This window comes from Mizuhopecten yessoensis, unplaced genomic scaffold (assembly GCF_002113885.1).
Source record: "Mizuhopecten yessoensis strain PY_sf001 unplaced genomic scaffold, ASM211388v2 scaffold2329, whole genome shotgun sequence".
Lineage (NCBI taxonomy): Eukaryota > Metazoa > Mollusca > Bivalvia > Pectinida > Pectinidae > Mizuhopecten > Mizuhopecten yessoensis.
The window spans coordinates 1,477,204-1,498,384 of NW_018404492.1; the positions used below are offsets into that span (position 1 = coordinate 1,477,204).

At 35.8% G+C, this 21,181-nt stretch overlaps 1 protein-coding gene across 1 annotated transcript in view; it reads right to left on the reverse strand.

Moving 5' to 3' along the window:
* Positions 1 to 21,181, reverse strand: part of LOC110445590 (G-protein coupled receptor GRL101-like) — a 122,314-nt gene that overhangs the window by 16,523 nt on the left and 84,610 nt on the right. The window contains exons 7-12 of the mRNA XM_021490268.1: positions 19,402 to 19,518; positions 18,402 to 18,542; positions 16,436 to 16,600; positions 8,094 to 8,210; positions 7,472 to 7,588; positions 6,291 to 6,431 (exon numbers count right to left, since the gene is read on the reverse strand). Of these exons, the coding sequence (XP_021345943.1) occupies positions 6,291 to 6,431; positions 7,472 to 7,588; positions 8,094 to 8,210; positions 16,436 to 16,600; positions 18,402 to 18,542; positions 19,402 to 19,518 (798 nt within the window). The remainder of the gene's footprint in view (positions 1 to 6,290; positions 6,432 to 7,471; positions 7,589 to 8,093; positions 8,211 to 16,435; positions 16,601 to 18,401; positions 18,543 to 19,401; positions 19,519 to 21,181) is intronic.

Here is a 21,181-nt window from a genome sequence, read left to right on the forward strand (position 1 = left end):
GGTCGATCACATGTATCTCAGAGTACCAGGAGGCCGATGGGGCCGATTGCATAGGTCTCAGAGTGCCAGGGGTCCGATGGGCCGATTCTATATAAATAGAGTTTGTTGTTTATTTTGTTGAATGTTTCTATATCATATGTCACCTCATCTTGATTGCTATCAAAAGTATGACGTTGTGTTACATGACGTCTTTAATCGCGAAAAATGACGAAGTAAAAGGTACGTAATTTTGACGTCATCTTTAGTCAAAGTGACGTCATTATTGTTTCGAAAGCACCTGTAGTAATTGCCGTTCCATGGATGCGGATGTTTCCACCTGAACCCGACAGGGGTCTTGACTTTTACGAAGCTCCTAGGCTTCTTCATGTGCCACCTAGGGATACTCGGCCATTTTCATATTTCATGATTCTTTTTCCCCCGAGACACTGATGAAGGAAATAATTCGGCACACCAACAAGTAATAGTTTACATAAACTATTCATTCTTCATAAATAAATTATGAAATAGTTTGAGTTCAGGTACCCAATTCTGTTTTAAAAACAGTGGTCGCACAGGTCTTGAAAAACCCTTAAATTAGATATATGTCTTTAAAAAGTCCTTGAAAATGACCGAAAGCGTGAATAAGCATTAAAATGAATACAGGTCATTGAAAACCCTAAAATTTCAATGTTTTTATACTGTTTTCTGACGCTTTGTAGTATAAAGTTATTTCTTGTTCAAAATATTCTTTTATTTTTATATTTTACATTTTTGAATAGTTGGAAGAGAGTACAGTGTCGTCTAAGTAAATTATAGACTATGCACTGGTACACATTGTGATCTGTTTTATACAAAGAATCTTTACTCAATATGAATAGGTCCGCGTGCGTATGTGTTCGCTTTCAGTGCAGCACAGTACTTATAACACATGTATACCCTACTCTCTTAAATGAAGAAGAAGTCATATGCTTACTGTACATGTATAACTCGAATAAAATGCCCTTCATGCGCACCTCTTTTAACAAAATAGTCACACTATCATACCATCTGGGCATACAAGATTGATTGATATATCTTGATAAAAACTTGTTTCTTCATTTCTAGAACGCACATCAGATTTATATTATTTTTATATTATTTAATATCATCACATTCTATACTCTAAAATAAAATGCAATGAACAGCGTAACAAAAACAGATGGATACGCAGTGTGAACACTACTAGTTTGTTTCACCCACTATCTAATGATAGTCCTGAAAAGTATTGGGCGGGAAGTTGAACGGATATGGCGCATGTCGGGTTGGTAAGATGCGTGCCGGGTAAATATAGCGCATGTCGGGTCGATAAGGCGCGTAGTGGATACATATGGCGCATACCGGGCGGATATGGCGCATACCCGTCGGACATGGTCAGTCCGCGATATCGACTATTCACAGTCAATACGCAGTATCGCGCATGCAAAAACATCCCATATCACGGACAAATTTATGATAATTAAATTGGTTATACTATTATCCGTGTAACTGTCATTGAGATATCACTTTTCATCAAACAAGTTAGCATACATTTTTTTCACATAGACACAATTTTAAATTTTGACGAAAAAAATGTATTTGGTCACTCATCGCGGTAAGAATTCTAAGAAACAGATAAATATACAAATATTACCGAAAGAAGTGCTAGATAAAATGACGTAACGTCACGTCGCTGTAGAAATACATCCTGCTGTTGTGAATATTAACGAAATCAACGTCTCTCGAGTAAAATATGTTCAGAAAGATGATGATGATGCCGCCAGATTCCGTCCTTTACTTAAATTCGTCAACAGACAGTTCCAGCGCTTCATCATACCGAGGAGGGAATTGTGTGTTGATGAATCCTCGGTGAGCACAAAAGGCCATAGTGTGATGCGCGAGTACATTCCCTCCAAGGCCGCGAAGTACGGAGTTAAGTTTTGGATACTCTGTGAGTCAGCTTCAGGGTACGTTCTGCAAAAGTCCATATACAGAGGCAGAGAATTCGACCGAACTCCGCGGGGGGAGCTACAGGACAGTAACGTTGTATACAACCTTCTGAGCGAGGCGTCCTTGCTTGGCCGTGGTTACCACGTGTTCGCTGACAGTTTCTCCATCTTGGAAGTATACTGCTGCAGCACCATACCTATGTGACGGGTAGGGGTCAATATGTATATCCAGTTATAGTGCTCTATATAACTCACTTAATTTTGACTTTTGAAAATTAGGTAAAAAGACTAAGGTTTTATAAACTTTGAACCCACGCACTACATGTAACACGAGGAGCGGGTTTTTTTGTGGGTTTTTTTTCGGAGCTTCTTTGCAATTTACAATTATAAAAAAGATTGGTAGTGTTACGTTATCGGCATGCAGACAACAAATGAGAGCTTCATCTCTGAGTTGACACTCACTTTTTAGTATTTCCTTTACAAGTAAGGTTTGACAAAATCAACTTAATGTTTTTCGTTTATGATACTGCCATATTTAGAATATTTATATTTCATTTATTGAAGGTACGCTTCGGAAAATTTATTGAAGGTAAGCTACGGAAAAAACAGACCGATGTCCCTGACTATACGGAATGCGGATCCGCATCCAGGGACCTACATGACAAGGCAACTTCCTGTGTCTGGCAGCTCGTGATGTAGAGGGCAAAAAGCCGGTGAGGCTCTTATCTACTCTCCTGCCAGCGCAGGACCTTGCATGTGGGCGTCCTAGAATGGTCACTGCGTATAACCGTAATATGGATGCCATTGCCATGAATGATGGGTTATTGAGTCCGGATTGTTGCGTGTGTTCTTCTAATGTGCGCCACAGGAGCAGAACAATTTGCTCCATATGTAAAAAAAAAAGGTCTCCATAGGCACTGCCTCGAAAGGCACAACGCATGCGTAGAACTTTAGAAAGACAATCTGGAAATAAATGTATGCTGATACAATACTTTGACGATATAATTGGCTGGACGTCACAGTTGGCAAAACAGTTGTGGTAACTTTAAATTGACTTAGTCAAATATTTGGCAGTCTAAAGGTTAAACTACTGTACATTTGTAAAATATGTCAATCTGAAAGCTTTAGGGCAATTCCTGTAAACTGTATGCTGACTCAGGAGAATGAAACATCCATTAAATGGCGTTAATGCTGCGATACATGTAATACTCTGAAGAGGTAAAATTAAATATAGTTCCTTACATTCTGGACCAAAATGGTATAAACTGTTATTTAGGTAAGGCTGAATGACTTGAAATGTAAATCCTCAAGGACTATCAGGAATATTTTATTGCTATGGAATTCATAAACAACTGTTTCCTGAATTCACGCGAGCATAAAGCCCTATACTTCTATAATGTATTAGTCTTTTACATGAATTGTAATGTCAGTTGTGTATATGTCTCAATAGTGATAACAACAGCATTGTCCATTTATGAACATTCGATCCGAAGTAAAAGATATAATTGTAAGCAAAACATGTATTAGAACTACATATATTTCTCATTTAAAATAATCATATATTATCCACAATTTCTATTTACGTTTTTATTTATAAACTATGCTATATAGTTTGTTGGAACATGTACATAATGTAAAGATGGCCTTTTCACTAAAAGTGGTACTTGGCTCCCCGCCAACCGAAGAAGTATTCATAAAAATTCACTATTTAACTGTTTGTATCCATTTAATATTTTGTTTTATGCTAACTGTCTTTAATTGTGATGTATTTTGTTTTATGTAATTAAGTGTTTAAAGATGCGAATGGCCTCGAATTTTTTGACAGATTTGATTATTAAATCTCTCGCTGTTTATGATATACCGTGCTGTTCTATAAACACCATCTTTACCAATGTTTTACAGAGTAAATTGCTTGCAACATGAAAGTATAATGAACATATAAAATAATCAATATTGGTATTGCCAATAGCAGAAACTGTAAAGATTTCGGATCATCATTATATTTCTTGGAATTTTCTTTGATAGTAATTGGCGTGTCAAAATCGATAGAAATCATCCAAAAAAGTGCACAATTAAGTCAAAATGTGTACATAATCTATATCATTAAAACAAAAGACATCACTTCCATGCTGATAAGCTTGGTCACTTAGTTTAGATAATTTCCCAAAGCCAATAATTGATCTACTATTGGGGCGTTATCACATACTCCTGCACATCACTTTTATTACATGTCTTTTTCTTCTCTTAATTTCCGTTTTTTTTCTTTATTTTCGTTCCTTTGAAAGAACGTAATAGTTTCTGCCTGAGTTCCGATCGCCGGAAATTGTGACGGCCATACGAGCGTTCCGCAACCAATGTGGTCGGCCTTATGTGTCTTTGAATACGGTTTATACAATACATTGTAGATGTCATTTGGTCTGATACACTCTGTTTTCCTTGCCTGGCAGAAGCACGTTTGTGTCCTCGATCATTTTATGAATACAGATCGTATCGGCTGATGGTTACACAATATTACCATAATCCCACAGGCCACCTTACCTTAATTCCACAGTCCACATTACCTTAATCCCACTGTCCATCTTAAATGTCACGCAGACAACTGATAATTTGTAAGAGATCCCTCCGACAAATCGCTCAGCATCTTTGCTAGTGTTAAGGAATGTGAATCTTTCTCTAACCTATCTCTAGGTATTAAAAAATGTTATAGTCGAAAATGTCCCCCTGTTTCATGTCTGTATTTCTCATTCTTATTTCCTTTCAGCAAATCTTGTGCAACTTGATCGGGACAATGATAAGGGGTCACCAGAACCTGAGCTATTATCCTTACAATGTAAATATGCTTATTAATGGGTAATTTTTCATTGACATATTCCCACCGGCTGAAAAGAAATGATAGCCTTGCAAAAAATTAATGTAATTACGGGCGTACATAACGTGAGCCTTGAGGCAGCGATCTTAGCAACGACACACGCAGTTGGCTGTCAAAGCACTCTTCAATCTCAAATAATTAGGCGGATAACGAAAGTTTCTTATTCAGCTACAAGCGATACGAGTGACCTAAACATGGAACGTGAAGTTGAAGCGCATGTCCAAGGACTTGGGGAGTTATGGGTCATGTTTGGCCTCATAAAAAGTTAAAAAAATAACTTGATTTATGTACCAATTTCTTTTATAAACATCATATTGATTAATTGGGGCTATCTTCCTTGGTGCAAACTTTGTTCAATGCACATGCGTAAATGCCCTATCAAAACATCGAAATTGCGTTGTTATGCAGATATAGCTAAAATAAAGTGTTTCATGCAGTTAGCATGCAGAAATGAAAGCCTCCGCATGTGACAAACAAAACAGTCTTTCTATAGAGTTCATTGGTATGACAATGCTTAAGCATGTTGCATATTTTGTTTCTTGCGGAGGCTTACAAATAAAAAATGAAAGCGTGTTTAGCTCATTTCCTTCGAAATGGCCAATTTTCAAACAAATAGCAAACAGCAGACAATATACACGGCTTTTCTTATGAAAATGTGGGTTTATGTCTCTCTTTGTAATGTCATGTCTCCTTAACCAGTTGTCGAATGAATTTAAATTGTCATATTTGCATACTTCATTTATTCCAGTTAACTAATATTACAGCTAATTCTAAATCCCTGATGAGATCGGAAACGACCCTAAAAGCTCCTTGTCCAATTTTTTTACATAACTGATCAATTTTACCATGTCACAAATATTTTTGTTTCGCCATTTTTTAACACTTTGAACTTTGACAATGGCAGTGTACATGTATAATACAAATCGTGCTGAAAGCACTTAATTACATTAGACGCTGCTTGTGGTTTAGCTATTATCATCAAAGAAGAAGAAGGGAGTCATACATACATATAGCTACTTATGAAATCATAGGTAAGTCGAGGTAAAACACATTGGATTTAATACGTCCTTATGTTGTATTGTCACATATCTTTAGAACTATTGTGTGTCATGTCAGGGTTCAGTGATAGCCCTTACTCAATAGGTAGTAAGTGAGGTCGACAACGATTTGTAATATACCACAAAGTTATGTTGCTACTAAAGTACCGAACGGTTACATAATAAAACTGTCTCCAACAGGGCTTCGTTGTCACTGTTACCTATTCCGTCTTTGCGTATTGCAGAGTTATCTTCTCTTGTGAGCAGGTATATATCAAGAGAAGATAACTCTGCAATACGCAAAGACGGAATATTCTTGCAGCAGACCACTGACAGGTCAATGATGTTTTCAGTTAACAATATACATCAACTTGTCAAAGCGATATCAACCAAACCCTCAGAAAATATCTTCACATGCCGAAACACTGACCAGAACCTTACCACAAACATCTCGGTGCAGATTTGAACCGTCCATGCAGCCACGCCTCTCCGTGCCTATACCCCTGTAACAGACCATGTCTCGGTCTATACATTGTCCGTTCTTACACCGGAACTCATCCTGCCGACACTTGTTTGGTCTGTCTGTTACAAAGTAAATATAAAAATTAGTAATAATTCACACGAGGTCACAAATCAATCATTTCTGCATCATTAGATATTTCATAAATAGCGAAAACATGTATTCTGTGCCAAGTTAAATAATGATGGGTGCAAGGGGACGAAACAATATTCACCCTTTGTATTAACTTTAGTATCCTCTTTTGTGATATGGAATAAAACAGGATAAGTTGTTAAAAGCAATAATGCGTTTTGTAATTGTCTATTTCTAATTTGTTAAGGTGCAATATCGCCCCTTTGTATCTAACGTTCATCTTTCAACAGTGAAAGATTCGCTATTGGCGGTATTTTATGTTCATCTTGTCATAGTGAAATATATGCTGTTGTTTCGTTTAATTGTTTAAGCTTACCCGTACAAAGTGTACAAACCTGGAATTTCATTGAGCGATAAAACAAATGAAAGGACACCGACGTAAAGAAAGTTATCACAAATAAAACATAAAATCGGTAGCGGAAAAAGACACGTAGAGCATTATTTGGAATGAAATAATAATTAAACACCCTGATCCCTATGGCAATATAGAGCTTATCTCGGATGATACAGGGCTAAGTACAACATTAACAACGGTACATAGACGAAGCGCAGATACAATCACTCTTACAGGACAAATCACATACAGAAAGCATATAGACAACAAGGTCGAAACACAGCCATGATCAAACAAACAAGAAGGGCGAAAGGCAGCCACAATTAGACACACATGGTGAAATACAGCTACCATCAGACTAGTAGGACGAAATACAGATTTAATAGGAGAGACAGGACACATATAGCTTTCTCATACAAGGCGAACCACAACCACAATCAGATAAAACAGCGAAACAACGCTACATGTACAGTGTATAATCAGACGCAAAGGTAGAAACACATTTTCAATAAGATAACGACATACAGATGGTGACACAAAGCTTCAGTTACGATATATGTCCTTAAATATGCAGGCGAAACTATATTGTAAAATGGTCGAAAACACATTTAACAAGGAAGAACAATGAATATTTACCACAGTTGTCCTCATCCGACCCATCCGGACAGTCCCGAAAGTAGTCACACCAATTCGCTTTTGAAATACACTGTCCACTCCGACAGTGGCGATGATTTGACGGACAGGGGAAAGTTTCTGTAGCGATAACACAGCAAATAGGGTTATCGATAAGGTAACATTTGTGACAAAATATTCATAAGAATCGATCGAAGTAAAGATCGTACTTGAGCAATAATTACAGCAGTATAGATTAATTGATTATTAAAGAATAACAAAGATTTTGAGGGTTATGCGTTAGGTACCGAAAAAAATTTATGTGCGCTTTGCATAAATCCCTTAAGCGGTTTGTGCTAAATAAAGCACAAAAATGTTCGGTAGATATTCTTTAATGCTCAAAATAATCGTAGCTATTCCTTATATTTTAATTGAAAACGACAAACAGCACATTTTAGTGAAAACATGATAAACAATGAGTCTTCATTTCAATGCCGAGCAACCTCAGCCGATGTACAAATACCGCGCCAAACATAGCGGTATACACCTTGTCATTTTTGTATTCCTATATTTTAGGTTATACGATATAATCTGGAGAAAAGGTTACATGTATAACGTTACAGTGATGTAAACGTGACTGTCTTACCGCAGCCGAGCTCGTCTGATCTGTCGTAACAATCGAAAGTCGCATCACACTGTAGATTTGTTGGGATACACTGTCCACTTTTACATCGGAACTGGTCAGGAGTGCAGGCCGGGTGATCTATAATGATATCCAAGTCTTTGTTAGAAAGGTATCATATAAACGGAAGTACTGCTTTTTAGGGGGGAAAACTATCGTTGATCTGGTCATATTCATCTTTAAGAAAGTTCTGGCATGACGTCGAGAAAGGTTCACTTTTCATTCTTGTTCTAGACGTAGAAATTACCTATTGTTTCGTGTAATTTTGTCTATTTATTTTACCGCTATTATTTTAGCAGTCTCACATGTTTGGCAAGTGCTGCAAAAAGACACAAATTTTAAAAGTTTACATCGAGTTCAACCCATTTGCATCGAAAATCTTTCATTTTTAATGTCTATTACAACCAAGCATAGTTGAACACACATACGAAATAATAAGCCAAAGAGACTGAACCTGTTCGGGAAAGAATGTCGTAAACTAAATATAAAAAAAAGTGGTACAATGAATAAGAAAAACTGAACATCACAATGGCGCGTGTTGTTTGCGTGATGAAACCACACTTTTGCGTTTCTATACATTATTAGAGGGAGACGCATTATTTGTTTTTACAACGATACGAACCATATTTGTACTCCCACCATAAATATGGAATTTGCTACGAGAAAATTAGCATAGGTCGGCATTTCTTCGTCTAGAGCTTTCAATTCTTCAAGTAGAGTTGTACAGGTATACCATCAGAGGGTGGAATTAAATAAACGTGTTCTTATCGTATAGCTAGATAAAGCAGTCTACATGTGATAGACAATACACCGCAAAATCCACATGTCTGTAGATATCGTATGTTTCGGGACTGATTATGTTTATTAGTGATTTATTCTGAACTGCTCGATTTATAATAAAAATCGGTGTAATATAAAAGCGTTGTACCTGGAATTACACTACCTTTAACGAAATAGGTATATAACATGTAAGTGTTGTATCTTGAGTACTAAACAAAATAGGTAAACTATACAAGAGGCCCAGAGAGTCTGTTTCGCTCACCTGTTTCTTTTGTTACATGAAACTGACATATAGGTAACTTCAGACCAAATTTGGTAACTAGAACACAAGAAATTTTGACATCTCTTAAACGCTTCTTAAGATATTGTTGCTTGAAATTTCAAATTTTAACTTAAAGCTTTTAACCCACGTTGACCTTTGACTCCGGCTAGCACTTAATGTTGACATTTGACTTCATTACTGTAATAAAGAAAACGATTCACAGCTGTTACCCAGGTATCATGACTCTAGACCAAATGCTTCTTAGGATATCGTTGTTTGAAGTTTTTAACATATTTGACCCCTTATACCCTGAAAGTAGGTCAAGGTCATTCTAATGAGGAAATTTTATAGAACTTCACCCAAGGTACCTCCTGGCCAACTGCCATGACACTGGACCTTATGGAACTTGAGATGAAGATTGTTAAAGCTTTCAACCCATGTTGATGTTTGACCCCTGACTAGCACTTAAAGTTGATCTTTGACCTCATTACTGTAATTACAAAAAAGATTTGCACTGCTGGTCAACATAATATACTTCAGTATCATGACTCTAGTCCACATGGTTCTTAGGATATTTTTGTTTGAAGTTTTTAACATATTTGACCCCTGTGACCTTGAAAGTAGGTCAAGGTTATTTCATTCCTGGTACCTACTGGGTAAATACCATGCCCATGGGCGTTATGGAACTTGAGGAGAAGATTGTTAAGGCTTATAACCTATGTTGTGGTCTGACCCCCATCTAGCACTTAAAGTTGATCTTTGACCTCGTTACTGTTATTAAAGAAAGGACCCGCACTGCTGATCTTCGTAACATACCCAGGTATCATGACTCTTGTCCAAATGGTTCATAGGATATTGTTGTTTGCAGTTTTTAACATATTTGAGCACTTAGACCTTGAAAGTAGGTCAAGGTCATTTTAATGAGGAAATCTTTTAGCATTCCATCCCAGGTACCTACTGGCCAAATATTATGAACCTAGATCCTACAGTTCTTCAGAAGAAGTCTTTCAAAAGAAAAAGTTGACGGACGAATGGACGACGGACGACGGACAACGGACGCCGCAGTACGGCATAAGCTCACATGGCCCTTCGAGCAAGGTGAGCTAATAAACGGTTAGGCGGAACTATTTATTCAGGTAATAAAAATAGGTATGATATCAAAGTGGTTTAGCTTGATCTACTTTACCTAAAATAAAGACAATCAGATTATAAAAGTTGTTAAGCTAACGTAGCTTCTATTCTACTAAAAATGCCAATAGAAGAATTATCTTGAATAATTCAAACTAAAATACAAATAAGTCTATTGTAAGAGTGATATTGCTGAACTTCTTCGCTTATTTGAGAATAATAGGTAAACAATAGGTGAAATATCTTGATCTTGTAACTACATGTACATGTACGAATCTATTCATAAATATAAAGATTATATATACAAAATGGAACTACTAATATTACAAAAAGGGACTCACCGACTTACCAACTATGACACAGAAAGGAAAGGAGGGGGGGGGGCGATACGATATGATACTCCATAATGGTATATATACACTCACACTATCATTTTGTATGCTTAATATTCTCAGGAGATTGATGTATCTTAAGTGTATGAAAGATATGCCAAAATCGTTAGGGAGATAGAGTGATGCTAGTTCTGTTTATATTATAACACGAGTTGTATGTATGTACCGCATGGGATCCAGAGGTGAGGAACCGTAACTGTCAGAGATACGAATGATGTATTGTATCATTACATATCATAATGTATTCAAGCGATGCGAGATTGTTCTGCTTTATGTAAACGAAAGTTAATCTTATCGTTACTTTTTCCTTTTTGCTGCAAAAACAGTTTTACACGCTATTTGTGAATGAATTAGAAAATGCTATTGAATTTTGTATAGCAACTTATTAGTACTATCTGAATCCTTACCTTCTGAATATAAAAATGATATTGTAAGATAATTTAGAACAGCTCTCATCACTTCAAATACAACTAAATATGTAAATAACTGTCTTACCTAAATGAATAAAACAATAATTTGTAAATATGGGAACTGGTCATTGTTACTTTCATTCAGAAACCAGTTTAACAAGGAACAAAAGAAAAGAACTAATATTAATAAATTAGGAATCAATGCCAACAGGTGGCCAAATGTTTAGCAATACAGTGGACAGACAACTCCTTATTAATAGAGAACCACAAAGTGACCAAAGCGTTAACATTTGTTTGTAGTGTTGATGTATTAAATTATGTTACTAGCACGTGAAATATAATATAAAACTATCTTCAACAACGAAGTAAAAAATCTGAACTCAAATTTGATAAAAAGAAACAACAATACAAACCCAGCACACACCATAACAAAGGTAAAGCCATCAGCGACTCCCTCAGAAAACTTATTTAAATACATATGTGAGAACTGCCATCGAATTATATTATCATTGATTTGCATGACATTTTCCCTAATAAATTTGTTATCAAGTTAAACACATATTTCTAAACATTTGTTTTTTAAATACATTTACGTTTAATACCTATGTTGATCACTCAAATAGCAATCGAACATCTAAATTGGAAAAGTGCTTGTTAGTTAGATATATTTCCTATTGGTTTAAACGCTAGCATGTTAATGTACAAAGCACCTGTATATCGATATAGCTTGTCGGATAGCTCCTCTCTAGTAGCAATATCTTCATTGTGTGTGGCATGCATAATCGAGTGGTGTACAGGCGTTAACAGACTTAGTGTCAAACAAACACTGCAGGATTCCCAACAGATATCGAAAGCAGGCAAATAAAAGTGTCGCGTTCAGTTTCCTTTCTATAACAGCGAAATTAAATGTGTTTGTGCAAACCTTCTTCTCGATAAGTCTGTAATACCTTGTCACCTTACAGCAAATATCTGTCAGTATGAATGGGAAATTTGCATTCAAATGACAGCTGTTTTGCGAAATTTCATTTGTTTTCCAAAATCAGAATTTTAGATTACGGAACGCAATCGGGACTGGTTGCATTGCATCATGGTTCCGTTAGCGCTACTTGTCGCGTAGGCAGAACAAGGATTATCCTAGCGCTGCTCAGACAGTACGTTATGGTTAACCTGCATTAGGACGTATTCCACAGTAGAGATAAGTGATCCTCCATCAGATGTCTCACAGTAATACTACCGGCACACTACCGGCATAGGTATATGTGTGTTCTTACTTCACCATAAAAAAAATCAGGTGCAAACGTCGTTTTAAAATTGAGGTTATCCTTCATCGTTATCAAATAGTATGAAATAAAGGATTACTTCTTCTGGCAGTTGTATTTTGCCATTCAATTAATCCGTACATGGAAAATACATTTTCACTTAAATAGCGATGTTCAATCAAAACTAAACCGCTATGGAATGTTTATATTATATCATTTTCTCGTTCTGAGATTTACTGTAAGATACAACTATTGCACAAACGAACCGAAATATGCTTCAAATGGAAGACGTTGATGATTATGAGCTCAGACAGAAGGTTGTGTAATGTCATTAAAACGAAGTAAAGGGATGATGGAGAAATCATGTTTACTCCACTGTTATACAAAAGAACCTATTGAACGGCAGTATTACAGAGGATCAGACTGACATTGTTTTACTAAGATAATCAGCTTAAAGGATAGTCGTGTATTCCCTTTACTGCTTATGTGCTCAGACTTTACTGGGTTGTTCAGACTTGTTTTACATAATTCAGTAAGAATCGACCTGCGATCAAGTTAAATGACGGATGATAACAATATGAATATATACATTTGGTAATGACAGGTTTCGTACAGGAACATGATCTATCATAATACAATTTAAAAGTAACTAAATTGAAATGGTATATTGCAAAAGTGCGCAAACGCATTCAAAAATGATCAAAAATGTACACGAGCAGGTGTTTTTGTCATTAAATAAATATCACATTCATAAGAGGGCAATATTACATATTTTCACCCCAAGGAAGCATTGTTGACCGAGGCGAAGCCGAGGTCTACAATGCTTTCCGAAGGGTGAAAATATGCAATATCGCCCTCTCATGAATGTGATATTTATTTTATTTTACCGAGTGTCATTGTTTAGGTGTTTCACCACTTTACCATTTTTAAAGGTCGGCAAACGTTTCAGAAAAGTTTTCACTGGGATGAACCAGGGGCGCATACATGCGGCGCATGTAACTTTTTTTGGAATAACACCCTGGCACTGGGACGAACCGTGCACGCATACGTTTGGCGCATGTGATATTTTTTGAAATTACACCCTGTCTTCTTTATCTTTGTAAAACGAGCAAGTAACATTGAAAATGTTCACATCTTTCTCAACCAATCAAATTACGAGATTTTAACAGAAGGTATAATAATAAATCTTATTGAATTTACCTATTCCAAATCTGTCATTACTTGTACGGACACACTACGACTTCCAAACATATTAAAGAGGATTACAGTAAATCTTAACATAATGGTAGAATCGGTCTTTCAGTTAAACATATAGGGATTGAATCTGGATTTTTCCAGTGTTCATGCAAGTATGAACGGGGGAGAATTTACTTACACATCACATGAGCGGCCGTAGCGGATCTATCAGTTTCCGCCATTTTCTATTTGTTAACACTGTGTCATTTGTAGACATATCTTTGGTGGAACTGATTTCGTAATATCGATAATTTACTATCATCATCATCAGGTTTGTATCGTGCTGATTGCGTGATTGCTTTGAAAGCCTTTTTGCCACACTTTATTTAAGATAGATATCAATGTTATATGCATGTCCCGCTATCGCATCACCATCAGTCCCCAGACATCACACCTCTCGCTGGAGACATGGGACATCACTGCATTTCGATAACGACATATAAATAATCATTATATAAATCATTATATACTATTTGTCTATATATAATTACTAACCCAATTTCATTCCACTTTTCCCAGGGCACTGGTGTAACATATCTGTGCAAAAACATGCGTTCTTTCCAAAACGAAAATAGAAAGAAAGGAAAAATGGAAAGATCCGATATACGTTTTCACCTGTAACGTTATCGTTTATTCTGATGGATCGAGAACACATACGTAACATTACAACACCAGTATGATTGTGACTGACTTACAGGGGAACCATATCGATTTTTACAAATAGATGTGAGTTGTAACTAGCTACATAGATTGGATTTGTAACTATTGCATTGTCTTCAGGGGATCCGCTTTAAAGAAAGCACTATAAACTGGTACCCTGATTGTGTATGCATTACTAGCGGCGACAAAAATATGATTGTTAAGACTCGCGTATTTATTTCACCCTTTCTATTAACCCCCTGATGGACTGATCTATTATCAATATCCTGTCGGTTCGAAGAACATCTGTGTCCCGTTCTTGTTAGGACACGATAGGGCACTGTTAACTGTCTTCACTTATCACATTTAGGCCAATCTTTGATGTTGGTATTTTAGGATCAACATTTATAACAATGTATAAAGTAGCAAAGGTTATTGATTAAATGCGTGTTTCCTCTTTTCTTCATATAAATATTTTCCAAACATCTGTGATAGGTACACGGATATAATTTTGTCAAAAAAACATGATAAACCAAATATTTTTGAAAAGAAAAAAATAAATCCTTAAGGAATTATAGACAATGGGCCTACTACTTGGCAATAACTTTTATTTAGATGTTCGTGTGAAAATTTTATTAGTTTTGCGCTGTTATGGTTTCGGGAAATATTGATTCGATGTGCATTATATAAAGATCGCAGATTTCCCTACCTTACCAATGTGACAATATGATAGTGTAGGGGAGATAAAACATAATATTGTACACAGTTTTTCAAACGTGCGTCGTTTTCAGTTCGACACAATAAGATCAGTGGAGCGGGAAAGGGGGTTTACTCTGTTCACAGTGTATCATGCCACCATGCCTCGTTTTGAATGTGAGTGTGTCGTTCCACCCTGATCGTTTTCAATACGCAAAAATAAGAGCTCTAGACTTGGAGGGGGAACCCCATACACAGGTGTTTTTCCACCCGTTGCTCTTTTGTTAATAGAGAAAAAGTCTGTTGATAATTATATACAATAAAAAAACATTCGCATCAAAAGCATTTAAAAGGACATCATAAACTTTGAAAAAAAACTTCAAGTGTACCTATGTACCCGTCGCTACGGTGTTTCTCGTCAAGTTTAGTACGACGTTATTTAGTTCACCAATAAGTCCTCTTTTACATTAGTAGTAGGCATTGGAATCACACTATCGGAAGCTAGGTCAAAATGATGTAAATTTTACTTCAGCGTAGATCGAATGTCCTTCGGTTTAAAACCCTAACTAGTTAGTATATTTTTCAACAGTTTGCATCAAAGGCTCTTGCGTTGTCAAGTGACTGTGACATATTACCTGTATATATAGGAGAGGATGATATTTTACTACCAAGAAAAGGAAAAAACGTAACGAACATAAAATATGAAATTGTTCGCTTTTATAACAGAATTTAAAAGATGACATAGAGAACATAGACTGTGGTGTCTATTGTCACTCACTCGTGGAGGCTTTATTTATATATAAGTAATCGTCTTTTTTTGTGCAGTATAAATACCAATATTGTGAAATTAAAGGGTCGAGCAAGCACCTTGTCCAGTTTAACTGACAAATATGTTTCTGGAAAAATGCATTGACTGTGGAAAAAAACGTTTGACTACAGCATATATCGAATTTGTAATATATGCAAGTAATTTGTAATTACCTGCATTATTCAATATGTGTTGGTAGTCTTATGATAAATTTTAAAGAGTAAATACGATGAGTTAAGCCATCTATTAAACAGGATGGGATAATACTATATATTGGCATTACAATCTGGTCCTCGTGGGAGTGAATTTGGACTCTGACACAATTTGGTAAGTTTGACGTTAAGTTATATGTATTTGAACAATCGACTCCTAGTTGGATTCCACCTTACTTTAATACATGTCGACACATTCCGAAAAAACGACTTTCCAGATATGTATCAAAGTGAAACGTAACCCATACCTCGCCATGGGAGTCTGTCGAAGGCTTAATTATATAAACCAGTCGACCAGTCATATGTTATTGATAATCAAATTTTGCAATATGTCAATTTTAAATTTGGTTAGATCATATACAGTGAATTGCCGTGAATTGGTGGCTATGAAAGCAATACACTATTCGACAGACATAGTATTACAACTGCCACATGTGTCCCAGACAAAAACATGTTTTTGAAATAAGATCGTATAAAGACTCACCACATCCCAACTCGTCCTCGCCGTTAAGACAGTCAGGAAAATAGTTACAGATGACGTTATCATGACCCTCAGCAGGGAGACATCGACCCTCGGGGCACGCGAAAAACTTCTTTGTACCGGCCCTCCTGTTTTCCGGAAAGTCTTCACATTGATTCGTGATATTCCCTGTAAAATTGATAAATAGCATAAGACACCAACACTATGATAGTTTACCATACGGAATATGAATAAATGTATTTTATAATAAAAAATATATCACAAAATAATGATAGATAGATAATTGATTACCTGAACAATGTCGGTTTAATTTAATTTGATTTTAGTTCTAGTTTTAAAATATGATATAATTGGATACAATGAAATTCACATATAGTGCTATTGTATCTCAATGAAATGTCAATCGTCAAATGAATGAAAACCAAAACTGCTCTTGTATTTTAATCGTACACATTTTTATGATTTCTAAACCCTTATAACGTCATCGTATCAGAAAAGCACTTCTTTAAGTTCCTTGATTTTAATGTTTTTCTGACAATATTTTTTAAACCAAAGGATGGTGTATTTTATTGAGGTTTGCAGATAAAGTGCGCTACATTAATAATGCAGTTAAAACAACGAACATAATGTACGTATGTACATGTAACTCCATTTTTCTGTTTGAAAAAGAAAGTTTTTATCAATTTATTTCTATTATTGATATCAGCTGCTGCCGATGTTTCGTGTTAATAGGAACGTATTGATTTGTTTGTTTTAGTGTAACGTGTTCACCCCACCTTAATCATACACAAACGATCAATACTACAATTAACATAAACAGTTTGAGAGATTAATATCGAAGAAATGAAAAGAATAAAAGAATAAATAAACACTTCTGTAAACCAAACATTTACATGTATGGAGATAAGTGATATCCTTGGTTATATAATTATAGGAAATAAAAACTTTTAACTCTAAAACAAAATTTTGAACGGATTATCACGAGATGAAGTATATTGCAATAGGTGTAAGTAAGTATAATCTTCCCCTATAAATCAAAATTGCTTTTAGCAAAACCTATCCGATATTTAATAGGAATAACATATGTGCGCTTTAATTAAAATATGTTTCATTAGGAGTTTCTGTGGTAGCTCTGGCATTATGAATTGTATTTCCCATCTATCTGACAGAAACACACTGACGACAACTAATGGGCGCGATGGTGTGCAATGGAAATTGGGCAAGTTATATTGTAACGCTATAGGAATCCGTGATCGTTTTTCTAATTAGATTCTTGATCGAGTACGTGCAAGCACATGCGTACAAAAGGATACTGTTCTTGGTGTCACTCACTGTCAGAGACGAATATATATTGCACACAATAAGCAAAATGGTATGCGTTACATAATCATCTTTTTTTCCCCGCAATTTTTACTTTGTAAAACGAGCTTTTGAGACAGCAAACCGCCCCAGCACATTGTTAGGACTACCGTTCAATGTGCTGCAATTGTCCTCACCCTGCATATGTAAGGGAAGGCACGAAAACGCTACCGTTTCTGATAGGGTGTATAACGGATACAACATTGCTCTTTATCTGTGGTAATATTACAATGTACAGTATTCGTGGTACTGACAACACCATTTACTCGCATGACATGCTCATAGGTTTATAAATGTGCTGTCTGTATAACTCAGTATAGTGATGAGGTTCAAATAATGTTAAATTGTTGATATATATCTTTTTGGTTAATTAACATAGCATATTACAAATAATTAATATAACTACAATCACAAGTAGTTGTATGTATTTTAGACTATCAAAACGACTTAGTTGTAGGGATTACAAGTATCCTATAACGTTAAGGACTCGCTATATGTACCTCTCTGTTTTCTGTCTCCTTTCATAGCTTTAAAAGCCAGCATGCATACATTTCTGTTGGAGAGCCTATTGAAAGCAAAAGATGACGCATGTATCCATGGCAACACTTACAACAGAAGAACTCGTCCGCACCCTCATTGGTGTTGCGACAGTCGTTGTCCTGGTTACATACGTATTGTTTTGGGATACACCTCTGACTTTCGTCGTTCAGCTTACACATGTACGTCTCGCCAATGGGACAGGCTTGTGTCACTGAAACAAGTACCAAAGGCTCCATCAAAACGCTTCAAAGCTTTGATATCAATTTTTATTTTATTTTTTTGCTAAAATTCATCACATAAAATGTCGTTGATCCTTTTCATTTAAATGGTGCTTCAATGCACTTTACGGATACGAGTACGTATATAATGTGTTATGTATTATAAAGTTTGATGGCCAATGCCAGGCCCCAGTTTCATGAAATTCCGTTAATTTAAGTAAGTTTCTTTAAAGTATTACTGCAATTAATGTAAGAAACAGTTTTTAACTGATGACTTTTTTCTTAAATCAGGCTATGCTTTCCAATGGAAAAGCTTGGGTTAAATCTGACGTTAAGAAACGTTCCTGAAACTGGGACCTGTCAGAGCATAGATTTCTATATAGGCGTCCTGCCAATAAGGCATCTTTCGCAAAGATCAAAACAGGATTGTCAGCATATCTCACAAAATGTAGTAGCGAAACACATTACCAATCTAATACGATAATCGGTACATGTATATATAATTATGGTATTTGATAAGGACATTTCTATTAGATCTTTCGGATTCTTGCTAATAGTTTTGAGGATAATCTGCATCAAGCATACGTTTTTATCAATTAAACGCTTTTCATCTCAGATAAATTTAATTTACCGAACTATCGTACCGAATAAGACGTGAAAATCACCGGAATGGTTGATTCCTATAAACCAAAAACCGAAGAAACAATACAAAGAACAGAAAAAAACAAATATGCATCAGAACCAACACAGATTTAAAAAAAACTTTATATTAAACCTAGATCTACTTGTTGTCACTTTGACGAAGAAAATAAACTCAAAACCAATTAAGGATAACATTGTTCAGACACTTACAACATCCATTTTCGTCATCACATGTCTCTGCGCAGTCGCACATCCCGTCACAGACATTAGATTTGAAGATACATCGCCCATTGTTACACTTGTGTTGTTCTAGGGTGCATGGCCCGCCTATGAATGAAATGAATGTTTGCATAAGCACATTTATCAAACTTTCGATTTATTTTTACAATTCCGTTATTTGTGAAAAAAGATTCTTAGGCCTACAACAGGCTCGTATCATGGTGCATCCTACTTGAAGCGAAGTAACCTCAGCCCTTTACAGATGATGGAATATTTCTCCTCCTTATTAATCATTATAAATGTTCACACTTCTGACCAGGAATTATTTGCTTGGTTTGTTTGTGTTTTACGTCCTAGTAACAGCTATGGTCATTTAAGTATCTGGTTTGTTGTGGTGGAGGAAAGCTGGAGTTCTCGGAGAGAAAAACACCGATTTACGGCCAGTATCTGGCGACTGCCCCACGTAGGCCTCGAACCCGCGACCCAGTGGTGGAGAGCTTGTGGAAGCAGAATGTCAGACGTCTTAACCACTTGGGCACCGCGGCACCTGACCAGGAATAGATTTGTTTTATTGTGAGTATAATGGGGTAGAATGATAATATTCTGTATCTCGAGATTAGAGAGAGGAAATCGCACACCGAGATTTGTCATCCTTGATACTAAATTTGCTCTACCATTGGATATTCTATTATATATATAAAATGAAACACAACAAAATATATGTTTTCATACCATAGAAATGGATATTGTTATAATTAGTGTAGCGTCTGACAAAGACTAACAAACCAAGTTTTAATTGTAATTGGGACTGTAACAGAAGTTCCTTAACCCTTAAGATACGACTTTTCGAATTGTCAAACTCTCAACAAGCCTCGGGTTGAGATTTGCCCATCTTGCATTATTTGAATTTCATTACTGAGAACGGGGTACCTCAGTTTCCCCTTCAGGAGATGATGATAGCATAACCCCCTACATGGTCAAGGCCAAAGAAGAAAATAACGTTTTCATGGCGTAAACTAATATCTATTAATTCTGAACGTATTTTTTCTTTATTCGTTGATTTTGCTATTGAATAACAAATGACGAGTTTCAGTTTAATGGATCTTAACAGCGAGCAATCAAGTATACACTGTGCCTTTATGTTTTTACTATATTTATTTGCCACTCAAAAATGTTCATCAAACATAATACATGAAAACACATGATAACAATATTTAAAATTCGCTCATAATTATATGTGTATGTCATTGTCACTACTAAAAAATTGAACCATTCAATATTAAATTGTTCGTGACGAGTAAATAAAATATATAGTATAAATCAAAATAATCACACATAACATTATAAAGTTATATTTATCGAGATCAACGTATAAACTGGAAACTATATTTAAACAACAAATCATCCAGATAACACCGAAGAGTTTACAAAACCATAATTACAACTCAAAATCGATGAAACAAGGGCAGAATATGAACAAACCATTGATCTAACAGGAGAACTCTGGAAAAGTACATGGACAAAAAGATCAGGTGATCCGGAAGGGTAAGTGTTAACTACTTTATATAGACGACAGCCGTCACATAAATCTAGACCGAATTTATTAACAGAGAAAGTGCGATGATATTGTAAGACACACTTATCGGGAAAAGACTTTTTTTTCACACAAAGAAAACAAATCCAAATAAGATCAGCATGACAATCAAATCAATTGTCAATTTTTCAATAGTATACAGTTATATTCCTTTCACTTTTGGGGGGGGGGGGGGGG